At 33.0% G+C, this 16,121-nt stretch overlaps 1 protein-coding gene across 1 annotated transcript in view; it reads right to left on the minus strand.

Annotated features, from left to right (window-relative positions):
* Nucleotides 1-16,121, minus strand: part of LOC136976260 (arfaptin-2-like) — a 46,953-nt gene that overhangs the window by 19,160 nt on the left and 11,672 nt on the right. The window contains exon 2 of the mRNA XM_067271483.1: nt 2,199-2,439. Coding sequence (XP_067127584.1) covers nt 2,199-2,439 — 241 coding nt within the window. The remainder of the gene's footprint in view (nt 1-2,198; nt 2,440-16,121) is intronic.

The following is a 16,121-nucleotide window of genomic DNA, read 5'->3' on the forward strand; positions in this document are numbered from 1 at the left end:
TTAGTGTAAAGTAATTATTCAAAAATTTATTATTATAGCAATTATAATTTTGTTAGGCAAAGTAATACTAAAGAACAAAATAATATTTAAAATAGTAGTTATTTAACATTGTCATTTTAAGTAAAAAATAGCTATTTTAATAAAGAAATGCAATAGCAGAATTATGTAACTTACTTATACAAATTTTAATTTTTCAAAATTTAAAATTTTTTCCTCATTTTGTTTCATTTTATTTTCATTGTTATAAATAAAATAAATATATATAATAGTAGTAATAAATAAATAATATTCATCTGCTATGCAAATTTTGAACTAAGATTTAAATTGATTTCTTTAAATTCAGTGAAATACAGATGTCAAATGCTTTAAAAAAAATATATGTTTCAAAGTTCAATTCAATAAAGTCAGCCTTTTAAATAAATCTTTCAAGTTTATGATAGACAAATGGTCTAGTGACTCTTAATTGCTAACTGTTCTCATTTTTTCATCACATCCTAACTAATAAAATTTAAAGCAAATAAAAATCGACAGCATTTTTTATGATAATTTGGCAAGTGATGGTATCAAATTAATAGCGAGGTTGCGGCAATAGTTATCTCTAAAATGTGAACGTCGAACATTGAGCACCACGCTAGACGTTTGACGTTCATGTTTTAGAGATGAAAACAGTGAAGATCCTTAGGTAATCCGTTACGATCTTTACATTTACGATGATCCATCTCGAGTTGGGTTTTATGACTCGAGAATGTCCGTAAGATGGTTCGAGGAAAGCTACACCTCCACACTCAGCAAGTGAATATTTACAGTTTATTTACACAACAAATATTTACAGGATGTACAAGTTCGACAACATTACATACACTATGCAATAAGGATGTGGTATCTCACGTCGGCTTGTCTATTGGGGACTGTTAGACTTCGGGGAACTCAGGTCGCTTTTCGGAGCTGGCTCAACCGCGTGGCCGTCCTGTCTCTGCACTAACCTTTCTCAGAGGACTTTCTAAGAGGAGAATGCTCTCTCTACACCTCAAAGGCTCTAGTGTCAGAGACTACCACGTACCCGGTCTCTCGCCCTTCTCCCTGTTTCTTTCGCCACCCTTACCTTTTAAGGGATTCTATGGCGACCACTTGCGACCAATAGGGTCCTTCTTTTCCCCTGGTAGCTTCTAAAGACGTCCGCCCTCCTCCAAACGACGTAGCTTACAAATGCGTCCGTCCCTTGTTTACGTTTTACAAGTCGGCCAACACGCGGCAAACACATTGATGTGTACCATAAATGGAAACGCTACTCCATTTGTTGTTCCCGGCCGTTTATAGCCCCAAACCCCAGGTGGGACTAATTATCTCGGTCACGTGGCTTTTCGACCTAGGACGCTAAAAGCGGACCTTTACAAAAACTTTGGCCGCAACCTTGCTAATATTTTTTACATTTTGACTAATTCTTAGATTTGTGTTTTTTTGTTTTATCAACCCTACATTTTACAGTTTTTGACTCTAATAATAATTTTAATGTTAAATGTTGTATCTTTATGTCTAAAGATTATTCTTTATTTCTTCAAATATTTTCTGACTCATCATATATTACAACTGAACCAATGTTAAAGATTAAATATTGTATCATAAAATTTTATCTATTGTTTTTTCTTCAGAGAATCCTCCAGAAAAATCATTAACCACAATTTATTGATTTTCAGATTTTCATTTTAAATTTTAATGATCTGTAATTTCCATTTATATATTTTTAATTAATGTAAAATATGCCAATGTTAGAATAAAATATTTTTATTACTAAATAAATGATTAACCAAACTTGCTAAACTTAAATAAATATATGCAATTTGCATTTGTAAATAAACTAGGTTCATTAACAGTAAAATTACAAAAATATTAAAATTCCTATAGGTTCATGAACCTTTTATTGAACTATTTAAATTTTGAAAAGAGGTTTAAAAAAAAAAATGAATAATAATAAATTAGAAACAGCAATGTAAACTTAACCATAGTTTAGTTTTTACTTAAAACAATATTATTATTAGAAACATTTTAAAATCATCTTAATAACTTTAAATAAAACTATATTACACAGATTTTCTTTATAATTAATTTTAATGTGCTTGATTAGTTCTTTGATTTACAAAACAAAATTTATCAAGTAAACAATTCTGAAAATAAACTAATACAAAAATATCAAATATTACCTTGCGGTACCCAAGATCTTCGTAATGTATTTGCTGGAAGAGAAGTCGGACGGACAGCTGGCTGTGAGGGAGGAGTCACAGCATCAGATTTAGATGTCTGTGAGACAGACCCAGTATGAACAACTTCGTTGCTTTCATTAAGCGTGGGTGCAGTTTCCATTACTTCTTGTAAATCTCTATCAAACTGCTCACTTTCAGTAGGAGATTGACCATTTGCTGAAGGACTCTTCGACATTATGCTCTAAAATATTTCATAAAGTTATAATCATCATAAAATAATATAAAAATATCATTTTATAAGCTGAGATACAGCAGGTCCTCAATTTACTGGACTAATTGGAAAAAGGAGTGTTTGCTAATGCTGAAAGTCCATTAAATTAAATATGTTTAAAAGATATACATTACTAACAAACATACAAACAAAAAATTCATTTTTCTTCAGGATAAATTTTTTTGTCCACTAAGTTGAAGTCTGTTAAATCAATAATCTACTGTGTTCACAAAGTAAAATCAGCCATCAACAATTTACTATTTTTGTGCTCTAAAAACTTCAAACTTGTTTATTCACATGAAACTTTATAATTCAATAATCAACCCAATCATTTATTATGCAAGTTCAATCTGGGGCATAGACTATCTATAAACTAGAAAGCTTTCACATCTACTTCCTCCGCAAACTTCTTCACTTGGAGAGAACAGTCCCTGGTTATGCCATACATCACGAAACTAATCACATATAGTCTTATCCTTTCTTTTTAAAATGATTAATTGAATTTTATTATCGGCTAAATTCAAAAGTGATGACAATATTACCTTTTTACACCTGGTAATAACTAAATATTGTAAAAATCCAAAATCAGAACATCTCTGGCAAAATAAATTTAACAAAATACTAAACTCTTTTGGAGTGTTTGATCCACTATTTAAAAGATAATCTTCAGGACTGGAAATACAGCTACACACTGTTACCGGAATCTGCAATTTCTCAATCTACCTGGTATAAACAAAGATCAAGTCAGCTTAAGTTGAAGTAATTACCATCCTTAGTATATAGATATCCTAAAGATACCATCCTCCCAACCATACATGAATAAACCAATAAATCTTAGTGTAAAAAGATTAATAGCCCAATTACGTCTCAATAAATATTTACTTTTTATTAGCAACACCTATATCAATTTTTCAAACAATGCTTCCGCTGCAAATACGATGATTTCTTGATGCAATATCTACAAAATTGTCAAAGCCTTGCAAATACATGAGACTCACAATATCATGTGTATTCTTCAATGTAGTCCATCTCTCGATTTCAGAAATAACTTAAAAATTACAGCCCAGCATTATGATGATATCACAATAAATAATTGATCATTTACAGGATATTTTGTACTTGTAAAAATCAAACTAAATATTACATAGAAGAAATGAAAAGATTACTCAAAAAAGAGTAAAAGAGCATCAAGCAGCTATCAGATTAGGTATTACGATGCCACCATGGTATTTACATTGTAGTGAAGCAAATTGTATCATCAATACAGATGATAAACATTTTGTTTAAAGAAAAGAATACTATTAAAAGAAAAATTTACTAACACTTTTAATAATAAATAAGAATATAAATAATATTAGTTTAAATAATGGCATTAATGCTGATGCTTATTGGGCTAGATTTGTGAACTATAAATACACTGCATGCAGATTGAATTGTATCATCACCAAAGAAGCCAAACCATCTTCACTTTGGCTAAATGCATTTGATAAGTAACTTACAATTTTATAATAAAAAGTGTAAGTATTAAAATAATCCTTTCTTGATTTAAGTACTGTTTGAATGATTTAATCACCTCTGAAGACAGAAGAGGCTAAGAGGTTATTTTATATATAGTACTTTAAAAAAAAAACCACTTATGTAAATTTACAATGATCTTATTTCAATTTTAAAAAAGTAAAATTAATTTAAATGGCATTAAACTTTTATTTATGAAAATGAGTTCATTTACTAACTGTTTTCTTCTGAGAGAAAACTAAAAAAAATACGAGACTAGTAATATGAACAAGTCTAATAAATATTTAGCATGACACTACAATTAAAATTGAAAACTATTAATTTTTTTAAAAGAGAACAGAGAGACAATTTCAGAGTTCAGTCAACTGTTATTTATATATTATTTATGTTAAATATTTCAAGTGTAAAATAATTGTAAAAAATTGTTTAAATACTTAATCCAAGCATTGCTGTAGCTACAGAGAGGAGATGATGATGATGATGATGATCCATGTAAACACAGCTAGAAAAGTCTACTATGAAAAAATTAATAGCGACAATCAGTAATATTAAGCCTATTCATTATTCATTCAAATGAATCAATAATCATCAGTTTTGTTATATAAGCTTGCTCTAGATGTAAGTTTGATGATGATGATCATCATCATCAAATTTTCAAAATTAATGATAAATTCATTAACATGTCTTTCCTTAGTTTCCTTATTTCTAGAGAATTAATATTTTAAATATTTTAAAATATATAACATTAGTGAGTAGCACTTTCATTAAATGTCAAGTAGTGATCAAATTCATTACATATCAATAAAAGTGCAGAAAACTTTTTATATCAATGACCAAGTAGCAATAATTTTAAAAACATTTTATTTAAAACTTTACTAAAAATTTTGAATATAATTTTAAATACATATTGTTTTTATTTTTTAGTAAATGTTTTTACTTAAATGTCTATTGATTTTAAATCAAAGAACTGCCTATTCTATATAAAAACTTCACATTTTATTATCAGGCTATTTTTAGGCTCATTAGAAATTAATTACAAATAAAAGTTAATGTTAAAAGTAGGTAATGTCACCATCTTCCAATAATACGATTATTATTTAATTATTAAATAGTCATAAGATGCCAATAAATTAACAAGCAAAGAATGCGCAGTGCTAGCCAGGAACTCGGGAAGAGGGCTGAGTTTTCCTTGTTATAATGTAACTTATGTTTACTGTATGGTGGTAGATGGTAACTATGCAAAATTTGGTACGAATCAGTCAAAGGGTTTGGCAATTTGTGGGAGATGAAATCACAAGAAGGCATAAGGGGTCTGAGTTTTAATGTAGCTTATGTATAATGGAAAGTAATAAGCTTTCTAATGGTGAAAGAATTAAAAAAAGTTCAAGTATATTCTATGTTATTTGCTTGCCCTTGACACATGTATTTCATAATAATTGTGACTTTCTTTTAGGCATTATATTGTTGATAAGGCTCACTGGCATATGTGTACACCTGAAAAGGAACCAAAAGAACTCATTTATGTAGATCTCAACATAAGACTAATTCTTATTTTTAAACAATGGTAAGGTAGGATTAATACTAAAACAACAAACATCTAAAAATACTATAGGCCTACATACAAAAGTCTAGTTTCAACTAAAGGAAGTACATTCACTCCTTATAGCTGTAAGTATCCAATAACATTATTATAAGAGACAAAGTATACATAAAACTACCTGAACTGCACAAATCAAAACAGAAACTGAATAGATAAAATAATAAGTTTAAAAAAGTCCAAGGTGGTGAAGGGAATTAACCTTGAACAGAGCAGACAAATGACAATAGGACAGTGCAAGATAAATCCCCACAATAAAAACATCTTTCTTGTGCATTTTCCTTTTTATATAAAAATAGTATATAACCTATGTTCATATGGAAGGAATTCACTTTCTAATAGCAAAAGAACTTTAAAAATCAATTCAGTAGGTTTCAAGATTACCTCCAGCAAATGAACAAACATTCTCACTTTATATATTAGTACAGAATATAAACAAATTTGCTATTAGTTAAAAGAGTAGTCTACTAATAACATTTGATAATTTTGATTAAATTTAGTTTTAGTTAAATCATAGCCTATGTTTATTTCTTTCCTTCTAAGCCCTTTTCTAAATATAATAATTTAATTCCAAAAATAAAAATATCTTTAGTACAATATTTTAAAATTGTTCTAATAGTGTTTAGAGATTTATTATAATTACTTAAAATTATTTCAAAATTACCGTAACATTTTTTAACTGTTATATTACTAATATTTTTATCTTCAAATTTCATATTTGAAGAGAGAATAAAACACAATGTTTTAAAAAATTAACTCCCAGTGCTTGTTAGAAAAATTTTAAGAATGTTAGAATCTTAAAAAAGTATTTATAAATATTTTTATTTCAATAAATTTAAATTATTGTTATTTTTTTAACAGCTTGTTCAATTTAAAAAACAAAACTGGCAAAATATATGTAGCTCTCCCCTTATCTTGTCTTGCATTGGGAATCTTTTACCTTTCAATTCTGAAACTCACTATAATCTTAAACAATAAAAGATACTGCTGGATCAAAAATTGTAATCAAAAATTTTTATTTTACAGAAATGTTTTTAGTTATGTAAATGAAATATTCCAGATATTTGAACATCAAATAAATCTTAATATTTTAAAAAAATTTGTTCAGATTATCTTTGTATAGCTGAAATTTATTGTTTCATTCATTGCTGAAAAATACTATAACTTATATTAAACATCAGACTAAAAATATGAACAGTGTTAAATACTGTAGTTTCAAAATCTAATTATTAATAGAGTATATTGTATTTTGTAATTTGACAAAAGCATTGTATTACAAATGTTTCTTTAAAACAGAATATTAAGTATAGCAGACTTATGAGTAGAAATGTGAAAAATAATTTGGATTATGATAAGCAGCATAGATATAGTCTTGAAGAAGCAATTTATATGACCATTAGGAAGTTATATTACAGAGACAGAACAGAATAAAGGAAGATAAAATCCTATATTTTTATATGTTTTCAGATTTGTAAAAGTAGATTTGAGTGTGAGATAGATAAAGCTACAAAATTGTCTTTGGAAGACACTGGTGTTTGTAATGACAGAGCATGAAGACAATTTCATAGCTTCAGTAAATTTTATTTATATATTTTAATGTCTGTCAGCCAAGATTTGATTTTAGATAAAGAAATAGTTGAGAGCAAAATCAATTTTCAAATTTTCAAACACTTAATAATATAGGAAACAAATGAGCTGTATAAAACTCCATCAGCATATATGAATTATGAATAAAAATAAAATAAATTGAGATGAAGATAAAAACTTGAAGACTGAATAGCATAAAAAATTGATAAAAGAAAGAAACTGACATCTGAGCAGATAATAATAATAAAAAAACATACAAGTAAAGTGATAAGATTATAGATTATTAAAGATATTGACATTGGAGGATAACTTAGAGATAACAAAAACATTCTAAGTAGAGAGTGAATATCAAAATGAGAGTCATAAGTAATGCAGAAATGTTGCAGAGATTATTTATAGTGAAAATGACAATCAGGGTTAACTAAAAACTGAAAACTTACAACTACAAAGAGGATGTGAAAGAGGAATGAGGATGTGAAAGAGGAATAAATAATAATCTTATAAAAATGTATTAAAGAGTTTGAAAAATAAGAGTATTATTAAAAACCAAATCAATTATATGACATTGTCAAAGTGTTTGAATATGTTAATATAATATGATAAATGTTAGAATAAGATATACATTCCTTCCTGACCTAGAAGTTCAAACATGAATAAAAGGAAAGTTTGTTGAACTTCTACACCTGCAAATTATTCATGTCTGAATAACAACTGATAAAATATAAAAGGAAAATCCCCTTTTATTTCCAACTGGTAGAAAACAAGGTTTGAAATATGGTACATGTGGCCACAAGTGTAAAAATAGATGACTCAGGTTGAAAACTCACTGTCTGTAAAGATTGCACAGGATGGTTCATATAAATATTTTAATGCCTCTTATATAGTGTTCAAATATTGTAACATTTCAATTTGCAATTTTATGTATAGTATTTACAATTATATTTAGGCTGCAATTTGTAAAAATTCTAAAAAGCAATGATAGACACTGTCGTCTGTCTCTTTCCTTAATCTCGAGAATGAATTAAGATAGATGAAAAACAAAACCATATATAGAAACTTTAAGGACAGGAGGCCCTGATTAACTATATATGAACTTCTGATGCAAACTTGAAGTCATGTTATTTCCATTCAAAAACTGTTTCCTGGAAAGGAGTTAGATAGATGACTGGCATGACTATTGTTAAAGGAAAAGTATGATGTATAGAGGCAAGCCACAACTAATTTGAGGTGGAGTTCATATATTTTAAATTAAATGAATTAAAAATTACAGTCCAGTATATTCTGTTTGCTTAATAAATTATATCAGTTTCATAGCATTTAGCATATTGTACAGAAATATGTAAATCTTGAAAATTTGAAACTTGATAATTAAAAGTTGCAATTATTTCATTCCTTAAATTTTGAACTAACAAAAATTTCCTGTATCAAGAATTGGCCTTAGAACTACATTCACTCACTGATATAGTGTTCAGTAAGAATAGACTTCTTACATAAAAATAAAATTGTGAAGTGAAAAGTAAATGCCAAGAATGTTACTAAAAAATCTGAGATCACCAAAAAAAAAAAAATCCAGCAATGAGTTGCTTAACTTTCCTGGCAACATTTAAAATTGCATGTATGGTACCATCTGTTATGATATTTTTAGTGATGTCACAAATAGTGATTTTGCCGAATACCGAATATTCGGCTGCACTCTTGGCCAAAGCGCCGAATGTTCGGCAAAATATGTGTACATTTCACGGGTGACAGGTTACGACCTGTCTCATTGGGGTGGGTGCAGTAACGACACATTTGTTTTATTTGCAAGTAGATCTTGTCACGACATGCATTATTTGTTCATTGTTACATCAAACTGTGTTACTAATAGTCCTTATTACTACACACTTGTCACATTGTTGAAATACCTGGGGAAGGAAGAGACTGCAGATAGAACACCAAATTTATTGAGAATGAGATCTTCACTACAAGTTGAGCTTGAAACACAGTTCAACTTTGATGAGAATGACAAATATCTGGTTGCCACTTTTCTTGACCTGCATTTCAAAACCAGTTTCCTTGGATTAGTTCAAATGCAAAGAGTAAAAAAAAATTCTTTTAGAACCCCTGAAAATTAGTTGTGATGAGACTACTAGTATCGATGATGATTCTTCTCCACTTCGTAAGAAAAGAAATATCAATGAAAATGATAAAACCATTGAAACACACGACAGTTTCTGGAAATGTTTTGAGGAAGTTGCTACAGAAAATATGCAAAATAATGAGGATGTGGAGAAGAAAAGTGCTATTGCAAATGAGATTGATTTTTATATGAAAACTGTTCACCTATATCTGACGGCAGACCTTTACAAGTGGTGGTCAGCAAATGCAAAACAGTATCCAAGCCTGACAGAAGTCGCTAACTTGTAAGATTTATCTATCATCTCCTGGCAGTAGTGTATATAGTGAGAGGATATTTTCAGAAGCAGGTATAGTTTATGAGGAAAAGCGCAATCGTTTGCTATCAACAAATGCTGAAAAAATTGTTTCAGCGCAACTTACCACTGATAGATTTTAAGTATTAAATGTAATAATTTGTGATTAAAGTAAATACATTTTTGAGTAATATGTGCATTTTTTTTTCATGATTTGTATTCGGTATTCGGCCGAATAGTACATAACATTCGGCTGAATACTGAATATTAAAAAAAGTAGCCGAATATTCGTGGCATCACTAGATATTTTATTACTAAAAACTTTTTATATTTTTATTATAAAATGGCAAAAAGCTAATTAATTTTGAGGGTAGGGATGGGTTTTATAAAAGACTGAAAATTCTAATAATGAGTAAAACTGTCATTAAGTCTGACCCTACTGGAGATATACATGACTCCCTACCCCTTTCATCTTCAAAATGTAATAGCATCAATCTTCCAATAAAAAAAGTCACTTGTGAAATTTCAGAAATTTTTGACAAAAAGCACAGGAGTTATTAAGCTTCAAAAAGAGTAAACAAAACTGTGCCACCCACACACACTCACTAACATTGAAACATAAAGATAAACCCCCTAAATTTTTTTGCATTTCGCAACATTTCATGGCCTCAAGTCCAAAAATGTAAAAATTTTTGGGGTGTCATTTTTGATTAATTGCCATACTATTATGTGGTATCTGGATACATGAGACCACCTTTGATTTATCTTCAGTGATCTGACTCTGGCAGATAAACCAGAGGTGGTCTCTAGTGTATTATACAAGGATTGTACAAAAATGATTTACTGTGGCTACAATTTAGACCCAGTAGATTGCATTGAACTGTTACTTGGTATAATAATAGTGTTGACCATGAAGTCATCATGTAGTTGTGAGATGACACTGTGACAGAGGCCATGGACAGCATCATTTAGTTGTATGGGTTAATGACCACTCTGACAAGCAATAGAGAATGAATACCATGGACAGAAATGAACTGTGCAAATTGGGCAAAGCAATGAAATCATAAAGATAGCCCACACTGAACAAATTCTGATCAACATTGTTGTCTGGAAAACAGAAGGGAACAGTGTTTTGAGATGACAAACATAATCATGATAAAATAGCTGTCATAGGGAATGACCATCAAAAGTGACTGTAACATGCCTCCCAAATAGTAGGGCACAAAATCTGAGTGTTGGAAGGAGAAGTGGCCTCAGAATGTGTTGCTACTGCATGACAATGCAAGGTCATACATCAACCCACAGATTACAGTTGAGCTGCAGTCACTGGGGTTCACTGTGCTTTCATACCTGTCCAATTAATATTCTTCCAACCTAGCACCCAGTGAATGTGCCGTTTTCTATGAGATGAAGAATCCTTGAATGGTCACCAATTTCTGGACAGTGAAATCTTGTTAGTTAGTTAGTTCTAGTTTTTTGGCACAAGAGCCATACAGGCTATGCTGCACTATGACAAATGGTAAAATAAACCAAGCTAAATATATATATCACAAAACGTCAATACAACACAAAAACACAAACAAGTGCAAACAAACAGAACAACACAAATATAAATATATAATAAATAAATAAATAAATAAATAAATAAATAAATTAGTTAACTTAAATCTCTCTATTAATATTTATAACTTTCAAAAAGTTCATTATCTTATCAAGATTTGGCCTCTGGCCCAAAATCTCTTTCAGATTTGCATTTCCGAAATACTGTCTGCAACTCTGGTCAAAAGCAACACAGTTGCAAAGTATGTGTTTAACACTTAAAGTACAGTTGCAATACTGGCATACTGGCTGGTCATCACCCTTCAAAAGGTATTGATGAGTAAGCCGAGTATGTCCAATCCTCAGACGAGTAAGAATGACTTCAGATCTCCTATCATACTGTTTGTTGTGTGTCCAATTTTCTATTATAGGTTTGATCTCGTAAAGTTTATTGTGGACTTGTTCGTTCCACACATTTTGCCATCTCTCTGCTAGTCGTTTTTTAACGACTAGCTTCAAGTCACCTCCTTCCATAAACATTGTATGCTGAGAAGGACTTGCTGACTTTGCAGCTGCGTCAGCTGCTTCATTCCCTTTTATACCTACATGGCCTGGGACCCAACAGAATTTTACAAAAATATTACTCGCAATAAGATGGCAAAACAGTTTGCAAATTTTAATCACTATAGAGTGAGAACTACATTCATGTGAGATCAAAGCCTGAAGTGCACTAACTGAGTCAGTGTAAATAACACAGCGACGATGACCTTTCCTAATTACATATTTTAAGGCTAGATAAATAGCCTGCAACTCTGCAGTAAAGATGGAAGAATTCAATGCAATTTGTTCTGCCACAATCTCATCCTGGCAGACGAAGGCTGAGCCAACGTAATCAACCGATTTCGATCCATCAGTATAAATAGGAATTAAATTCCTGTCGTGGTGTTGAATTTCTGCAAAGTGCTGCCTATAGATGTAGTCCGGGGTGGATTCTTTAGGAAACTGCTTTAAGCTAAAGTCAACATTAATCACAGGAGTTGACCAAGGTGATATATTATCGACCTCAGCCTGTGAAATGTTGCTTGTGTCCAAATCAATCGTGCTGCTTACATTCTCCATTCTAATGTCAAATGTAGGGACACAACTTGGGCGAGCTGTAAATAATCTTTTCAGCTGAGTATCTGATACTCTACAATAAACTGAAGGTTTAGCCAGAGATTTCTGTTTAATATAATAGAACAAAGACAACTGCTCTCTCCTGAGAGATAGTGGAGGCTCATAAGCATCTACGTACAAACTTTGGACAGGAGAAGTTCGAAACGCACCAGTGCACAAACGCAATGCTTGATGGTGGATTGGATCCAGCATCCGAAGAGTAGATTCTCGCGCAGAGCCATACACGATACATCCATAATCAAGCTTAGAGCGAACAAGGGCTCTATATATTCTAAGCATTGAACATTTGTCTGCTCCCCAGAATGAGCAGCATAATACCTTTAAAAGGTTCAGAGATTTTAAACATCTACTCTTCAAATTGCGCAAGTGTGGCAAGAACGTCAATTTATGGTCGAACACGACACCCAAAAATTTTGCTTCGTTGACCATTGGAATTTTAACCCCATTTAGGTTAATTTCAGGGTCCAGGTGCAAACCACGCCTTCGGCAAAAGTGGATGCACGAGGTCTTCTCTGCATTAAAAGTAAAACCATTGATCTTGGACCAATTGTCTATCCGATTTAGAGAGGTTTGTCGTTGTCTCTCAATAAAACTCATGTTAGTAGACTGACAGGAGATCTGAAAGTCATCCACATACAAGGAGTGTTTCACACTGGAAGGAAGACACTTAGCTATGCTATTAATTTTGATTAGGAACAGAGTCACACTCAAAATACAACCTTGAGGAACACCTTCTTCTTGTGTGTAAAGCCTAGATAAAGTGTTGCCAATCCTAACTTGGAATCTTCGATTCTGCAAGAAGTTTTTTATAAAAATTGGCAAATTACCCGGCAATCCGAATTTGTGCAGATCACGGAGTATCCCGTATTGCCAACAGCGATCATAGGCCTTCTCTATATCGAAAAACACAGACACTAAGTGCTGTCGTCTAATAAACGCTTCGCGTATAGATGTTTCAAGGTTTACTAAATTGTCTGTGGTACTTCTGTTCCTACGGAATCCACTCTGATGTGGTGAAAAGTAGTTCTTTTCCTCTAGAAGAAACATCAGGCGTCTGTTTACCATTCTCTCAAAAAGTTTGCAGAGACAACTCGTCAAAGAGATTGATCTGTAATTAGAGGGATTTGTGAAAGTTCGAACCCACCGGAATTAAGCCGGTAATGATACATCCTTTTCCGCGCGTGTAGAAGGAAAAGGGATATGAGTCGAAGGAAAAGAAAATATGAATCAGGAGGAACAAGAGTCGAAAAACGCGGGTTGGTGAAACTGGACCTTGTGACCGAGAGAATAAAAAGGCGACGACAGAGAAAAGGGGGGTCGGTTACGTTTGTCTTTTAACTGTGCGTGTGCGGACAAAATCGAGGGGAACCGCCTAAAATCAACGGAATATTGTCGACTACGAGGACCGACCCGGTTCACGAGGTATGACCCGAATTTATGTAAACTCTCCCTCCGCGAATCCAGAAAGAGGCGACCGTCGCGCGCCCCTTTTGTAATCATCCTGCTAGCTTAAATAAAGTCTTGTTCTTGTTATTATCCGTTGGTAAAGTCTTTTATTCGAATGTCGTCACCGCCGCTCTACCGTCAAACCCATTCACTTCCTCCACTCGCATAAAAACGCGTAACGCATAACTCATCCAAACCGCCATCTTGACATGGGCAGGTCTCACGGACCTGTTAGCCGACAAAAAGGAGGAACGAGACACCGGCCGCCTCCCGGCACCCACAGATTCTTACAGTCTTTTCCTGGCTTGGGAATGGGAATAATGATTGATAGCCTCCAAGAGTCAGGGAAAATATGTTCTGTCCATATTCTGTTAAACAGATTCAGAAGATTACCAAAGGAATTGTTTGACAGATTTTTAATCATGCTATAGTGAATTTTATCCGGGCCTACAGCAGTATTCCCTGAGCGAGAGATCGCTGTTTGTAATTCGATTCTGGTGAATGGCACATTGTATTCCTCATTAGATGAAGAATGGAAATTTAAATTTTGTTTTTCTGTTTGGGCTTTATAAGCTTGAAAGTTCTTTGTATACATTATATTGCTGGATGAAGAAGAAAACGTTTCACCCATCAAATCAGCAATACCCTGTATGTCGCTGATTATTGTGCCATTATTTTCCAGCATGGACAGAGAGTGACAAGCATATTTCCCATTAATTTTATGGATTTTATCCCAGACTGCTTTTGAGTTGGTGGAAGATGTTATGCTAGATACATACTTCCTCCAAGAATCCCTTTGGCTTTGCCTTCTTATTTTTCTGGCATTTGCCTTTGCTTTTTTAAAAGCAACCAAATTGTTAGCAGTGGGGTATCTTCTAAAATCCCCCATGCTTTCTTTTGTTTTTTAAATGCTGCCTCACAATTCTGATCCCACCATGGTTTCGGATGTTTTGGATATCTGGTTGATGTTATCCCCATTGTTTTTTCGGCTGCCTCAATAATACTGGAAGTGACAAATTCAACTGCGTCATTGATATCAGCAGCATTGACCATTTCCTCAGTGATGTTAGCCAAAGAGGAAAATGCAGGCCAATCTGCCGTTTCAAATTTCCAGCGTGGTGGACGGGCTGTTTCACAGCTTTCTCTGCCTCGATATTTTAAAAATATTGGGAAGTGGTCACTAGAGAGTGGATTAGATCCAACCTCCCATGTAAACGCTGAAAACAGATTCGGGGTTGCTAATGATAGGTCAATGGCAGTGAATGTTCTTGTTGGGGCGTGGAAGTATGTCACTTCTCCAGTATTAAATAAATACAGTTGGTGATTGCCTATAAATCTCTCAATGGCCCTGCCTCGACGGTTTATGTCGGGACTGCCCCACATTGGATTGTGGCCATTGAAATCACCAAGTAAAAGGAATGGAGTCGGCAGTTGTTCAACCAAGGCATCCAATTCATCTTCATCGACTCTGACATCTGGTGGCAAGTATATGGAACAAACTGTGACAGTTACTCCAATAGAAATTCTGACTGCCACAGCTTGCAGCTCTGTTGTTATTTGTACCGGTAAGGACGGGATGCAGTTTGAAACCAGTATAGCCACACCTCCACTGGCGCGGTTGTGGCTATCATCATCCTTGCGGTAGAGTCCAAATCCTTTTAAAGATATTTTTTCTCCAGGTTTTAAATGTGTTTCCTGGAGTGCCACGCAGAGAGATGTGGTAGATAATGTCAGGTGTTTAACGTCAGAGAAGTTGTTGCGGAAACCACGACAGTTCCACTGAATTATTTTATAATCCATTATGTGTTTGAGGCAGCATTCTTTGCAAAAGTGTCCCTCTTCAATTTAACTGATGATTTTCCTTTTAGAGGCGATGTTGTTTGGGTCACCTCCAGTTTATTCTCTTCGTCAGAGATATCAGAGAACTCACTCATCGACTGAGCCTCCGATTTTTTGGATTTGGAGAGTGCTGCTTTCACTCTCTGTTTGTTTAGTGGGTTCTTACTCGCTTTTTTGGAACCCACATTCCTAGTTGTTATCCCAGTTTTTGGTAGAGGTGTTTTTGCTTTTGTACTCTCCTGTTCTGGTGTTTTCATAGATGGGAGTATTAAACATTTCGCATGGCGTGTAAGAGATTCACTTGGGAAGACAGAAATCTCTGTTTGAACCCCACATGTGTTAGTAGATTTCAACACGGCAGCAAATGTCTTTTGTTGCATAGGTGCACTTAGACTGACCATGCGACGAGCCTCTGGATATGAGATGTTTTTCACAGTTTTTACCCGTTGGATCTCTTTTTCTCTTTGCCATGCAAGGCACTTTCGTGAGTAGGAAGGATGGGCATCTTTGCAGTTCACACAGTGTGGCGTACTTTTACATTC

Source organism: Centruroides vittatus, unplaced genomic scaffold, assembly GCF_030686945.1.
Source record: "Centruroides vittatus isolate TY-2023 unplaced genomic scaffold, ASM3068694v2 contig_4, whole genome shotgun sequence".
Lineage (NCBI taxonomy): Eukaryota > Metazoa > Arthropoda > Arachnida > Scorpiones > Buthidae > Centruroides > Centruroides vittatus.